Source organism: Rhinolophus sinicus, chromosome 14, assembly GCF_057876585.1.
Source record: "Rhinolophus sinicus isolate RSI-liver-muscle chromosome 14, RSI-T2T, whole genome shotgun sequence".
NCBI lineage: Eukaryota > Metazoa > Chordata > Mammalia > Chiroptera > Rhinolophidae > Rhinolophus > Rhinolophus sinicus.
In genome coordinates this window covers 40,624,103-40,637,785 of record NC_142514.1, presented here as the reverse complement: position 1 = coordinate 40,637,785, position 13,683 = coordinate 40,624,103, and the positions used below count along the sequence as shown (strand labels likewise).

General features: G+C 40.0%; 1 protein-coding gene across 2 annotated transcripts in view; it reads left to right on the top strand.

The window, feature by feature from the left end:
• The window catches only part of FYB2 (FYN binding protein 2), a 96,850-nt gene that overhangs the window by 24,207 nt on the left and 58,960 nt on the right, over nt 1-13,683 (top strand). For both annotated transcript variants that reach the window (XM_019742549.3, XM_019742548.3), the window contains exon 2: nt 11,011-11,752. In XM_019742549.3, the coding sequence (XP_019598108.3) occupies nt 11,011-11,752 (742 nt within the window). The remainder of the gene's footprint in view (nt 1-11,010; nt 11,753-13,683) is intronic.

Genomic DNA, 13,683 nt, shown 5'->3' with positions numbered 1-13,683 from the left:
AAGCCCCCAAGCTAGTACTGGGGGTACCAAGATAAGTAAGACACAGACCCTGTCTTGAAAGGATGCTGAAAGACTTGTAAATCAAGGATTCATTCATTCACCACATTTTTATCGAGTACCCACGATAGGCCAGATATGCTTCCGGTGGTTATGCTACATCAGTGAACAAATCCTGACCCAAGTACCAGTCCTTAAGGAGTTTACATTCTGTTGGAGGGAGATAGACATTATGTTCGGTGCTAATAGGTGCTATGAGGACAAACAAATCCATATGTATTGTTCAGTGTAGACACCCAGATCTGTTGCTTCCAGCTTGAGAAAAGGGATTTGTAATAGGTTATTTTAGGAATTTCCAGGAGGGCTGGGGATGAGCTTTTATGCTAGAGCTAAGGGGAGAGTGCAACACCCACGTATTGCTCCAGTGGGAGCCCACTGATGCTAATGCCCAGAGCCCAGCACAGGAACATCTGCAACAGCTGCTCCCCAGACGATCTGCTCTCCCCCTGAGTGGCTATACCCTCATGTGTTCATTTCCAGCATCTCCCATGGATACCTACCTCTGCTTGGCAGAATTGTAGCTGAAAGAGTGCTTGGGAAATGTCGTTCTGAGCCTTCCAGGCTCTGTGTTAGAGGAAGGTTCACTAGAAAGTGTGAAGGGAGCCAGTCTGCTCCCCGGGTAAGGTAGGTAGGGTGAAGGGGACTTGCTGTTTTATAGAGAGTGGTCATGAAAGATGCATCCATCAGAAATTGCATGGAGCTTCTAGAAATAAATACCCTCCTCTCTCAAAATAATAGCATAAGTAAAAGAAATCTATTGTTTTTCCCTATAGGAACTCTCGAAGTAGGCTGATGTACTCAGAGTGAGTAAATCAGCTCCAGTATTTCATCAGGAACTTAGATTTCTTCTACTCTCCTCTCTACTGTCCCCTGTGTGTGCCTTTATCTGCATGCTTATTAAATGGCTCTTGGACTTTTTGGTAAGCAGAATAATGGCCCCCAAAGAAGCCCATGTTCTGATCCCTGGAACCTGTGGGTATGTTATCTGGCAAGGCAGATAGGACTTTGCAGGAGGGATTAAGGATCTTGAGATGGGGAGATGAGCCCAAATAATCTGGGTAGATTCAATATTATCACAAGGGTCCTTATAGGGAAAAGAGGGAAGTGGAGGTAGGGGGAGAGCAATGGAAGCAGAGGTTGAAGGGCTGTGAGACCACAGAGCAAAGAATGAAAGTAGCCTCTAGAAGCTGGAAAAGGGAAGGAAAATGGGATTCTCTTCTAGAACTTCCAGAAGGACCACAGCCCTACTGTCACCTTGATTTTACCCCAGTGAGACCCATTTTGGACTTCTGACCTCCAGAAATGTAAAATAATAAATGTGTTATTTTAGCTTGTAGGCTTTTCTGAATGGTGGTGACTTGTTGCAGAAGCAATAGGAATCTAATATAGACTCCAGGTATTTCATTTATGTTCAGGAGTATATTCAGCTGAGCTTTTCTAGAAAATGAACCCAATGACTTCAGCTTACGTATTAATGATCACTGCTCTCTGGAAGTGAGGCTGGGAAATTCAGTTTTTATCCAGGAACATTGCTGCCCCAAACATGTTAAGAGTTTTTACTAAGGAAGAGAGGGAAATGGAATTTGGATAGGCAACTAGAATCTCTGATAAGGAGATCCAAACATAAACCTGAATTAGGTAAGAGAACAGCCTCATGAAAGTTTGTGGGAAGACTGTCTAAGACAGAACAGACTTTATCACAAAATAAACCAATAGAAAGTGATGAAAGGGATGACAGAAATAAGCACAAATCAATATGGGAACACACAGAGGACTATGTAATCAGTCGTGGTGGGTGGGGGTGGTTATCACAGATTTCCTGGAAAACACACCCATCCCCTTGTTCAAGGCCAGCTCCTCCACTTTTACTCATGATCCTCCCTTTCACATTCCCCATGGGACTTTGCTCCCTTAATCATTTTCTCTCTTTCAGTCTCTCCATGGATTCTTTCTCATCAACCTATCACCAAGCACCTACTGTGCCACCTACTGTGGCAAATCTCTCCCATCTGAAACAAAAAAAAAAATTAAAACTTTCAGTTCACCCTGAATTTCCTTCTAATTATTTATGTTTCCTTTCTTTATCCTGGCAGCTTCCTAAAAGAAAAGTTACAGTCATTTTTTTTTTTTTTTACAACCTCACCTTTCATTCACTCTGGCATCTACTGCAGTTTTGCTTCAGCCATGACATTTTTTTGCGGTGTCCATGAAGTCGTTTCCATCTTGACAGATTCCTTTTCCATCTATCGTACAGAACTTCTTTGCTATACTTGCCACTGTTGGGCATTTATTCCTCATTAATCCTGCCCACCTCATCTTTTTCTCCCCGATCAACCTCATACCTCCTTGTTTCTTCTCAGATGTTTTTCTTGGCTTCTGCTATTGTCTCACAGCTCTGATCTCACCACACATTCTCCTAAGTAATTTGATCTGGTCCTATGGCCTCAGCAACCACCTATAATAATAACAAGAGCTAAAATTTAATGAGCGTTTATTATGTCTTCTAAGTGCTCTGTGTGTACTTATTAATTTAATCCTTGTAAGAACTTGTCAAACAAACTCAAAAAGAGTCTGGAAGGTTTTCTGGAAATAAATGATTTATTCAAGGGTCTTAGAATTTGCAAATTGGAAACACAGCGAGGCAAAAACCCAGAAATATTCCAAAGAAGAAAGAAAAGTTAAAGTCACAGCAAGAAGTACATTTTTGAGAATTATCAATCCTGTATTCTTAGCCCTAGGATTGATCCAGGATGGGTATCAGTCAGGCAGTCAGGATGATAGATCCAGGTTGTCCAGAAGAAGGTGTGGTCATGTCCTAGTGGTTTGGATAATGGATATCAGGTGGATATATGTGTGAGTCCTCCAGAGTGTAATTAAAGGGTTACCTGGAAGTCCAGATGTATATCCAGGCAATGATGCAGGACTAAAAAGTTTGTTTCTAGGCTAGTTAGAATAAGAATGGAGTCTTTCCCCATGCCTCAACCTTCATGTTAATAATTTTAGCAGCTTGGTTTAAATGACTCAATTTTATATATTCCCTATCTTCCCTCTTTCTTCATTTCCCACTTTGGATCAAGATTTTTCTCTCAAAAACATAGATCTAACCAAATATTGTGAAATCCCTCATTGCCAGGGTGGCAACGCCTTCCTTGGGTCCATCATGTCCCTTAGAGGGGGGATATGGGTCAGAGACATGCTTGCTATCTGTGAGTCTTATAACCAGCCAATACATATGCCAATTTTAGGTTGAAGCATGAAGAAAGGAATAATTGTTTTTGTATGTCTATTTTAGTCAAAGGACTAGTATGCCCAATGAGGCTAATGTGTTTGCTATCATAGCAGAAGCTGGCACAGACCTTGGTTTTCTTGTAGTGTTAGCACAGCACACAGAAGTCTTATAAATGATGTTAAGAAATATTCCCAAGATAATAATAATCACATCCATTTGAAAGATAGTTTTGATCCAAGAACCAAACGAGACAATAATTTTCCTAAGCTTGGAGCATGGTTACCCAGGGATTTTATTTGTTTCTGTATATGTCCCTAAAGAGAGGTTGTATTTCCAGCTTTATCTGCTATATACCTACAACCTCCTGCTTTTATGATTGTGGGTGCCAGCTTGAGATGCAGTGGTAATAGCTATCGGATACCATCCAATTTGTAAGACAACTTTTCTCATTGAAGACATTTCAGTTATTAAAGTTAAGCTCTGATGACTGTCATCTTGAGCTTGAGTGACCTTAGGTAAAGCTTCAGTGTGAGGAATAACATCTTGTATTCCTGAGGAAGGTGCAAAAATAGCTTTTCTGTGATCGTCCCAATGGAAATTATCAGATCTAGTCCATTGTACTTTCCTAAGAGGAAGATTGGCAATAGAGGACAATGAAGAGCAAATGTGGCCTTCAGCCCATGGATATCTGATAATATATCTCCCTATCCAACCTGGGGGTAGCTAAGGCCAGAGGTGTGCACCACATAGCCATTGTGTTCCATCAGGGCCCACCCAATTAATTCCACGTCTTCTTTCCCAGTCTGTCCCAAATCAGAAATTTTTAAGATTATACAGAATTACATTGATGGTTAGTTATCTCCCCTAACATTCTAGTACTATTAAGAAACTTTAGGGCAGCCGGTGGCTCAGTTGGTTAGAGCGCGAGCTCTTAACAACAAGGTTGCCAGTCCAACTCCTGCATGGAATGGTGGGCTGCACCCCCTACAACTAGATTGAAAAAAATGGTGACTGGATTTAGAACTGAGCTGTGCCCTCCACAACTAAGAATGAAGGACAACAACTTGACTTGGAGCTGATGGGTCCTGGGAAAAACACAATGTTCCCCAATAAAGTCCTGGAAATACACACTGTTCCCCTTCCCCCAATAAAATCTTCAAAAAAAGAAAGAAACAAAGAAAAGAAAAGAAACTCTAGTCTAGAGTGATTTCGCTGTACCCAATGTAAAAAAGCTGAAGAGCTTAAATATCCATATCCTGGAATTAACCATAGGAACCCACCCCAAATTTCTACATGTTGTTCAATTGCTCTGGTGGTTTTGTGAGGATTTTCACTATTTGCTATTCTTAAGGCTGTTTGAACAGCAGCATTATAGGAAAAGGAGAAACCATGACCAATTGTTTCCATGGTATGTTAGTAGGCCATTTGTCAGTTGCTTGTAATGTAGTATCAGCTGAACTCAAAGTTGAACTTTGCTTTTGTTGTTGTCTAACCACTTTTTGTAAGGCTTTCCAATCAGCCCCTCACAGGGGAGAAACCCACCAAGGTAACACGAAGTACTGGATGTGGGTGTTTGACCACAAACCCAGCAATTACTTTGGTTTTTATGTGGAGCAAAAGTAAAAGCTTATTGAATAAAAACATTTCCATTAAAAGAATAACAGAAAGGAATAAGAGACAACACAAACAGTTGTTAGTTAACATTCTAATGTTGGTTCTGCACAGTGTGGTCTTGAGATCTTTGCTGGAGGTGAAAGTCCTTTTAAATTGGGAAACACGAATCCATGAGTCAACACCTTTTAAATTAGCAGCGTAAGGGTTTGTCAACAAAACCTGATATGGCCCTTTCCATCAGGGCTACAGAGAATCTTTGATTAGATGTCTTTTCCAGTATACATATTCTCCAGGTTGGAGATCATGTTGTTTTTAAGTCATCAGTCTGTCTATTTTTATTATTGTTGAAGAATGTCTCTACAAGCTTGGTGTTCTGTTTCGAATCTTTTATAAGAATTTTACAATATTGCATTATATCTCATTGTACTAATATTGAATCCTTCTGACAGGAAATCAATTTCATAGGTCTCCCGGTAATTATCTCAAATGGAGACAAGTTATGTTGTCCAAAAGGAGTAGACTAGACTGTAAATTCATTAGTACAGTGAATTTACAGGTAGAACCTTTAGCCAGGATATATTAAGACTCTCAATAAATTTTGCCAATTGAGTTTTTATTATTCCATTTGTACTTTTTACCAGCCCAGAATACTGAGGGTAATAGGCATGAGGAAAATGCTGTATTATTGGCCAAATTTCACAAATATGTTTTAGTATTTGTTCTGTAAAATGAGTTCCCCATCACTATGGAGTTCTAGGGGAAAACCCCATGCAGGAATGATTTTTTCTAAAAGTATGTTTGCTACTGCTTGAATTGTTGCCTTTCTTTATTGGCAAGTTTCAACCCAATGAGAAAACATACAAATCATTACGAACACATTTCTGTATACAGAAACTTGAGGTAACTGAATAAAGTCAAATTGCCAAACTTAAAAAGGCCTGCAAGTTAAGGTAAAATGTCCCATTGAGTTACGTATGTAAAGGTTTTCTGGAATTACGTTTGTGACAAATAAAACATTTCTTATATATGTTTGAGGCAATTTTTGAAGAGGGGTTTCCAGAAATATTGATAGCCCCCTTTGAGTAATTTATCAGTGCCCCAGTGAGTTAACTCATGAACATAAGTCTAAACTGTTTTTTGAATTGCTTCTGGTAAAACCAGTTTCTTATCTGGTCCACACCAGAGACCCACTTCTTTATGGTATTTATAGCCAGCTTCCAGCCATGTTTTCTTTTCCGTTAGGGAAGCTCATTGCTGTCTTTCTCATAGTAATTGGTCTAAATTCAGTTTTAAAGACGCTAACGCTATTAATTTGACTTCGACATTTGCATAGCAGCTATGTTGCAGCTTCATCTGCCATTGCATTTCCTTTTGCTAACTTTGAATCATCTTTCCTGTATTCAGGAATCTTTGTAATAACTAAAGGTTTTGTTAATCAAATAACATCAAACAGACCTTTTGCATAAATGCTATTTTTTATTGGTTTTCCAGATGAGGTTAAAAAGCCTCTGTTTCCATAGCCTTCCAAAATCAGGAGCAATTCCAAAGGCATATCTGCTGTCAGGATAAATATTGGCTGTTTTGTCCTTTGCTAATATATTAGGTTGGTGCAAAAATAATTGCAGCTTAAAAGGTTAAAAATAATTGCAAAAACCGCAATTACTTTTGCACCAACCTAATACAGGCTCTGGTAAGAGTGAATAATTCAGCTTATTGAGCAGTTTTAGCCTGGAGGAGTGGCTTGGCTTCATTGACCTCAACCTCTGGGGTGATTGCCTATCAGCTTGATAATGACCTTCTAAAGATTTAAAATATGAACCATCTGCAAATCAGATGACTTCAGTGTTTTCCAAAGGATTTTTCTATACATTGACTCTTAGCATTAATAGTTGGTCTGTGACAGAGTTCCAGAGAGCAGTTTCCATGCTCTCGACCTCATGTGGAAAGGTGCTGCCTCAGGTAATAGATGGCCATCAGCTGTGATCAGATGGCTATCCACTGTAACCAGTTAGCCATTGGCCGCTGATATAACTGCCGGGACTGAGCTAGCAAGTGCAGATTGAGGCTAGCAAGTGTGGTTAACAAACGTATTGTGGATTGCGGATCGTGTGGATCCTACTTCCTATGTCTCGCCTGGCGGCCAGCAAGACTGGGGTGCAGGAACACCCCTCGTTGGTGTCCTGGCAGATGTTTGCTTTGTGTCTCGACCAGCCGCCAGCGAGAATATAGTGGTATGACTCCCCTATCTATGGCTCCATTGGTGTTCCTTTTGGCCTCACCATATTCTGTGTCCACCCGCGGAGAGCAGGACCAGAGACCCTGCATGACAGTAAGTAAAATACAATTATGATCAGAATTATCAGCCAGCAAGGGAAGCAAGGTTGCCAGATTCAAAATGTCACATTTAGAAATAGTAATGCCAGGTGAAGGCAATATTAAGATTTCAGAAAAGGTTAGTCTACTTATAGACAAATGTTGAGCCTTTACCGTCAAAGGAAAACCTAATTCTTGACTATCAGCCTTTAGCACGTCTGCAGCCTTTAGCAATGTCTCTCATGGATGGGGGAGTCCCTTTGTCAGAGTCAAGCTGTTGGCTATAAAACCCTAAAGGTCTAAATTGATCACCATGTATTTGAGCAAGCATCTCTAAGCTGTTTCTTTACCTTTTAAGTATAAAAAGGACAAAAACAGAAACATAATTGAGACTTCCTAAGGCAGAAGGAGACATGAGACTGTCTTTTAATTCACTAAAGGCTTCAGTCTCTTGTCCAATGTAAAAGTTCAGGACTTTCAGCTTTTAAGAGTGGATATAATTGAGGTTGTGCTATTAAGGAGAAATTTGGAATCTAATTACAACAATATCCAGCAAGCTCTGAAAATCGCCTTAAATGCCTTTCAATTTTTTTTCACTTACAGTTGACATACAATAGTGCATTAGTTTCAGGTGTACAACATAGTAATTAGACATTTATATAACTTACAGTGATCACCCCAATAAGTCTAGTACCCATCTGACACCATACAATATTACAATGTCATTGACTATATTCCCTCTGCTGTACTTTACATCACCATGACTATTTTTATAACTGCCAATTTGTACTATTTTATTTTATTTTTCAGTTACAGTTGACATTCAATATTATTTTATATTAGTTTCAGTTGTACAGCATAGTTGTTAGACATTTATATAATTTATGAAGTTGTCCCCCTGATAAGTCTTATACCCACCTGGCATCATACATAGTTTTTACAATATTATTGACTATATTCCCTATGCTGTACTTTACATCCCCATGACTTTGTTTTTCTTTAAATTAAAGTTTGTTGGGGGTGACAACCAATTTGTACTTCTTAATCCCTTCACCTTTTTTTACCCAACCCCCCTCACATCTGGCAACCATCATTTTGTTCTCTGTATATATGAGTCTGTTTTCTTTCTTCACTTATTTTGTTCGTTAGATTCCAAATATAAGTGAAATCATATGGTATTTGTATTTCTCTGTCTGACTTATTTCACTCAGCATAATACCCTCTAGGTCCATCAACGCTTTTGCAAATCGCACGATTTCTTTTTTTGCTTTGTTTTTTATGGCTGAGTAGTATTCCTTTGTATATATGCACCACCTCTTCTTTATCCAGTCATCCCTTGATGGTCACTTAAGTTGTTTCTATGTCTTGGCTATTGTAAACAGCACTGCAGTGAACACAGGGGTGCATATATTTTTTCAAATTAGTGTTTTGGATTTCTTCGGATAAGTACCCAGAAATGGAATTGCTGGTTTATCAGATAGTTCTATTTTTAATTTTTTGAGGAAACTCCATACAGTTTTCCATAGTGGCTGCACCAATTTGCAATCCCACCAACAAGTTCATGAGGGTTCCCTTTTTTCCACATCCTCGCTAACAACTATTTTTTGTTGATTTATTGATGATAGCCATTCTGACAGGTGTGAGGTGATATCTCATTGTGATTTTAATTTGTATTTCTCTAATGATTAGTGATGTTGAGCATCTTATCATATGTCTGTTGGTCATCTATATGTCCTCTGTTCAAGTCCTCTATCCATTTGTTAATTGGATTGTTTGTATTTTTAGTGTTGAGTTGTATGAGTTTTTATAAATTTTGGATATTAATCCCATATCAGATGTATCATTGGAAACTATCTTCTCCCATTCAGTAGGTTGTCTTTTCATTTTGTTGCTGGTTTCTTTTGCTGTACAAAACCTTTTTAGTTTGATGAGTTCCATTTGTTTATTTTTTCTTTTGTTTCCTTTGCCCAAAGAGATACATCAGAAAAAAGTATTACTAAGAGCAATGTCACAGCATTTACTGCCTATGTTTTCTTCCAGGATTTTTATGGTTTTGGGTCTTCACATTTAAGTCTTTAATCCATTTTGAGTTTCTTCTTTTATATGGAGTGAAAAGATGGTCCAGTTTAATTTTTTTGCATGTATCTGTCCAGTTTTCCCAACACCATTTATTGAATAGACTGTCTTTACCCCATTGCCATTGTATGTTCTTGCCTCCTTTGTCATAGATTAATTGACCATATAAGAGTGTGTGTCTGTGTGTGTGTGAGAGAGAGAGAGAGAGAGAGAGAGAGAGAGAGAGAGAGAGAGAGAGAGAGAGAGAGAAAGTCAGAGGAAAGAACATTCAAATAAGCTCCCAGACACCTGCTTTATGTTTCTTGTTCAATTTTCCTCCCTTCCTGAATCTTCAGAGAGCAGGTGTGAGTCAACTGTAAACACAGTGAGAAAAGGTCACCCAACATTCCCTGGGCTGACAAAATCAGAAGTCACTAGCATGGAGAATGTTTGTATACATAAAATTAAGACCTTTAATGATCAGGAGAAGATGGTGTCTCTTACTTTTTAAAAAGTCTCCATTAGATGTTCTCCCGCACTCTACTTCTACCCCCTCCTAGCTTTTGAAGACAAAAGATAACAAAGTGTACTCAAAAATAAATTAGAGCTAGTGAGAGAAAGGGGGGAGCAGTGGGAAGAGCATCGAGCAGGAGTCATGCCTAATCCTACCTACCTAGACCCCCAAGTTACTGTACAATTTTGCACATATCCCTTCCTCTGCCCCAAGGGTTGGGCTGCTATTGCTACCACTATTGTCATATACTTGAGCTGAATTTAGAAGAAAGAATACAATCTCTCAAGGGGAGTCAAAAATACAAGAAGATCATCTAGCTTCTTACAAATAACTTTCATTTCTCATGGCTTGCTGTGTGCCAGGCACTGTTACAAACACTTTACATAGGGTAGCCCTTATCCGTCCACCACTGGGCAATTTAGTTTTATGATGAGACAGTACTGCTAATACCAAGTTTCCCAAAATATTTGCCTAGATGATAAAGAGCAGAGTCAGAATTTGAACAGAAACTTGTCTACTTCCAAAGTTTGCTCTTTTCTCTATCCAATGGTGTTCAATTCCACAGCAAAGTTATAAAGAGCTATGGAAGCACCAAGGAGACAGGGAAGAAGTCAGCTCTCCCTGTCATCCCCAGGGAAATGGAGAAGGTGGGCATTGAGGTTGCAAGAAAGTAGTTGAAGTAGATGGGGGTGCTCTTTGTGAAGCAAGAACATATAAGTACAGTCAGGGTGGGGGAGAATACAAAGTTTCTCAAAAAACTATAAATAATCCGGTTTGATTTCAGGGTAGTTGTTGAGCTATGGCTGGCGATCCTAATTCCACCATCTTTGAGATCATAATTCCACCACATTGTGAAGAACCTTGAATGCCATACTGAGGGGTTTATAATTTATTTGTATAGGCAGGAGGGAACGTGCCTGTACAAATAAGTGTGCATCGGGAGATTTATTACCAATTGTGAATACTTTCTCCTTTATAAGTGTTGTTTATATGCTGTGAAGAAATTAAACATATCTGAAATATTTCAAAGAGGAAAGGATTGTTTTCATTCCACCTCACATAGACAATAGTATTACTGGCTGGTACTGCTCAATGGGTAATAGATGGCATTACATCAGCACTTAGAGCCCACTGGCATGCATAGTGAAGTCAGCTAATCATGCTGTTTGTTTTTTTTTTGTTTTTTTCCTACACTAATGAGACACGTCTATTTTCTTTTGTGCTTTAGGAAAGATTAAGAAACTTCAAGGAACTCCAAGCTAAATTTCAAAAGCTTGATGAGCCATCTCTTTCAGAACCTACTAAATTCCCAGCAGGTGTTTCCCAAAAGGGTGACATTGGAAGCACACAATCAGCAAGGATTTTGGCCAATGGGAAACCTCTCTCATCCAACCACAATCAGCCCTCACCATCCTGTCCCAGTGGTGAGCTCCAGCCTCTTAAACAGAAAATGAAGTTGACCCAGAGGAGTGAGACTCAGGAATGTTCTAATTCCCCACGACCTCCGGGAAGGTCTACTGGTTCTGCAGTAAATACACAAAAGGCTTCTTTGCTTTTAGACGTGAATCAGTCAAATGCTGAGATGACCGATAAGAAGAACGTAGTGAGGACCAGTAGCTTCAGAGACAAGCTCAGGAACTGGGAGAAGGCTTCATCGCAGACCAGTGAAATGTCACCAGCCTTTCTCCTTGCCAATTGTGGAAGGAGGGCCTTCCATCTGGAAGAGCAGAAAAGCCTGGGGCTTACCCTAAAGGAGCCCAGGCAAAAGCTGGAAATAAAAGGAGCCCAGACTCTTCCTTCCCAGGGGCACTTGATGGTTCAAAGAAAATCACATGCTGCCTCCGGAGATCCCACTTTTTTACTTTCTGAACATGGAGGGAAGAGCCTAGAACACACTAGTCCCGAAAGGAGCCCAGCGGCAAGGACCTGCCAGCCTATCTACGAGAGTGAGCTCATCAGCCACACCCCAGGTGAGAAATCGAATCCCCACAGTTCTGGGGGAATGCTCACTGTGTGTTTCTAAGTTAAAACTTGCTGACTTGGGACGGTCACATATGCAACCTTGTCAATGTTTGCTCCAACTCCACCACAAGTATTCTAGGCCCATCTGCTGAATTGTAATTTCAGGTAAAGCGATTCATCTCCCAGAATTATATTGTGAGACCATTTGGGCAAACTTCGATATGAATCCTAGCTCTACATCTTATAAGATGCGTGAACGTGTGCTGTATGTTTAACTTCATAGAGCCTGGTCTGCTCTCCTATAGGTCAGATTCATTGTCCATCTTCTCTGTCTTAGTAAACAGCACAACCATCCTCCACGTGCTCGAGCCCAAAATCTAAGAGGCGTGCTCAATTCCCTTCTCCCTTTCATTCTTTGCATCTAAATCCATCAGCAACCTTTTGGTTCTACCACCAAAATATGTTCTGAATCCCTCCACTTCTGTCCACTTCTGTCCTTTACTCACGTCCCTACCACCATTCTCTCTCACCTAAACCATTGCAATGGCCCAACTGGTCTCCCGGCTTCTACACCCTTGCCCTTTTCTATTTTATTCTTCTCCTGGCAGATACAGTGATTCTCTACAGTGTAAGTCATTATCATATCAGTCTGCTGCTCAAATTCAACTCCAGCCGTCCTACAGTGGCTCTTGTGATTTGGTCCTTGCCTCCCTTTCTTACACTCGCCTCTCTCCCCACATTGACATTCTTGTTATTACTTAGATACACCAAGCTGGTTCCACCCCAGGGCCTTTGCACTTGCTGATCTCTCTGCCTGGAACACACTTCCCCCAGGTCTTTGATGTCTCACTCCCTCTCTCCATCAGGGTCTCTGCTCAGTGTCACCTGCTGTGAGTTGACCTTCTGGATTGTTCCATCTACAATAGCCACCCTACCCCCATCACTCTCCATTTTCTTACAGTAGTTTGCTTTTCTTCATATCACTTATCCTTACCTGGTGTATTATGTATTTGTTTGTTTGCCTCAGTAAAATATAAGTTACATGAGCATAAAAACTGTCTTCTTTACCACCGTATTCCCAGCACCTAGAAGAACAAGGCCAAGTTCAGTGGGTCCTCAAAACATGTGTTGAATGATTGAATGAATGGATAGATGGGGGAGATGGATGGATCTCCTGCTTACAATCTTATGAGGCTTCTCTTTGCACTTAGAATAGCATCTTAATTACTTACTACTTATTGCATGACTCTGCTTCTTTGGGTCCCTGCTTATGTTTCTGACTTACCTCCTACCTCTCTTTCCCTGGATCACTAAGCCCATAGTCAACACACTGCATTTCTTCCAGTTCCTTGAAAAGACTTTGTTATAACTCAGGACTTTTAACATTGCTGTTCCTTCTTCCTTAAAAACTCTTTTCTTTGACTTTTGTATAGGTTCATTGAGTCCTAAATTCAAATGACACTTTCCCAGATAGTTGTCTCTAGTCTCTCTATCTAAACACCACTGCCTCACCACCAAGAGTTCGCACATATTTATATTATCCTGTTTTATTTTCTTTATAGAACTAATAGAATTCTATAATTATCTTGTTTATTTGTTTACATGTTTATCATCAGTCTCCTCCTATTAGAATGAAAATTCCTGAGGCTTAGATTGTATCTGTTCTCTTTTTTTTCTTATTTTAAAATTTTTATTGGGGAATATTGGGGAACAGTGTGTCTCTCCGGGGCCCATCAGCTCCAAGTCGTTGTCCTTCAATCTAGTTGTGGAGGGCGCAGCTCAGCTCCAAGTCCAATCGCTGTTTTCAATTGAACCGGAAACCTTGTTGTTCAGAGCTCACACTCTAACCAAAACAACCATCCGGCTGCCCTGGAATGTATCTGTTCTTATTCTTAAATCTATCCCCAGCCCCCAGAACCATGCCTAGAATATAATAGAA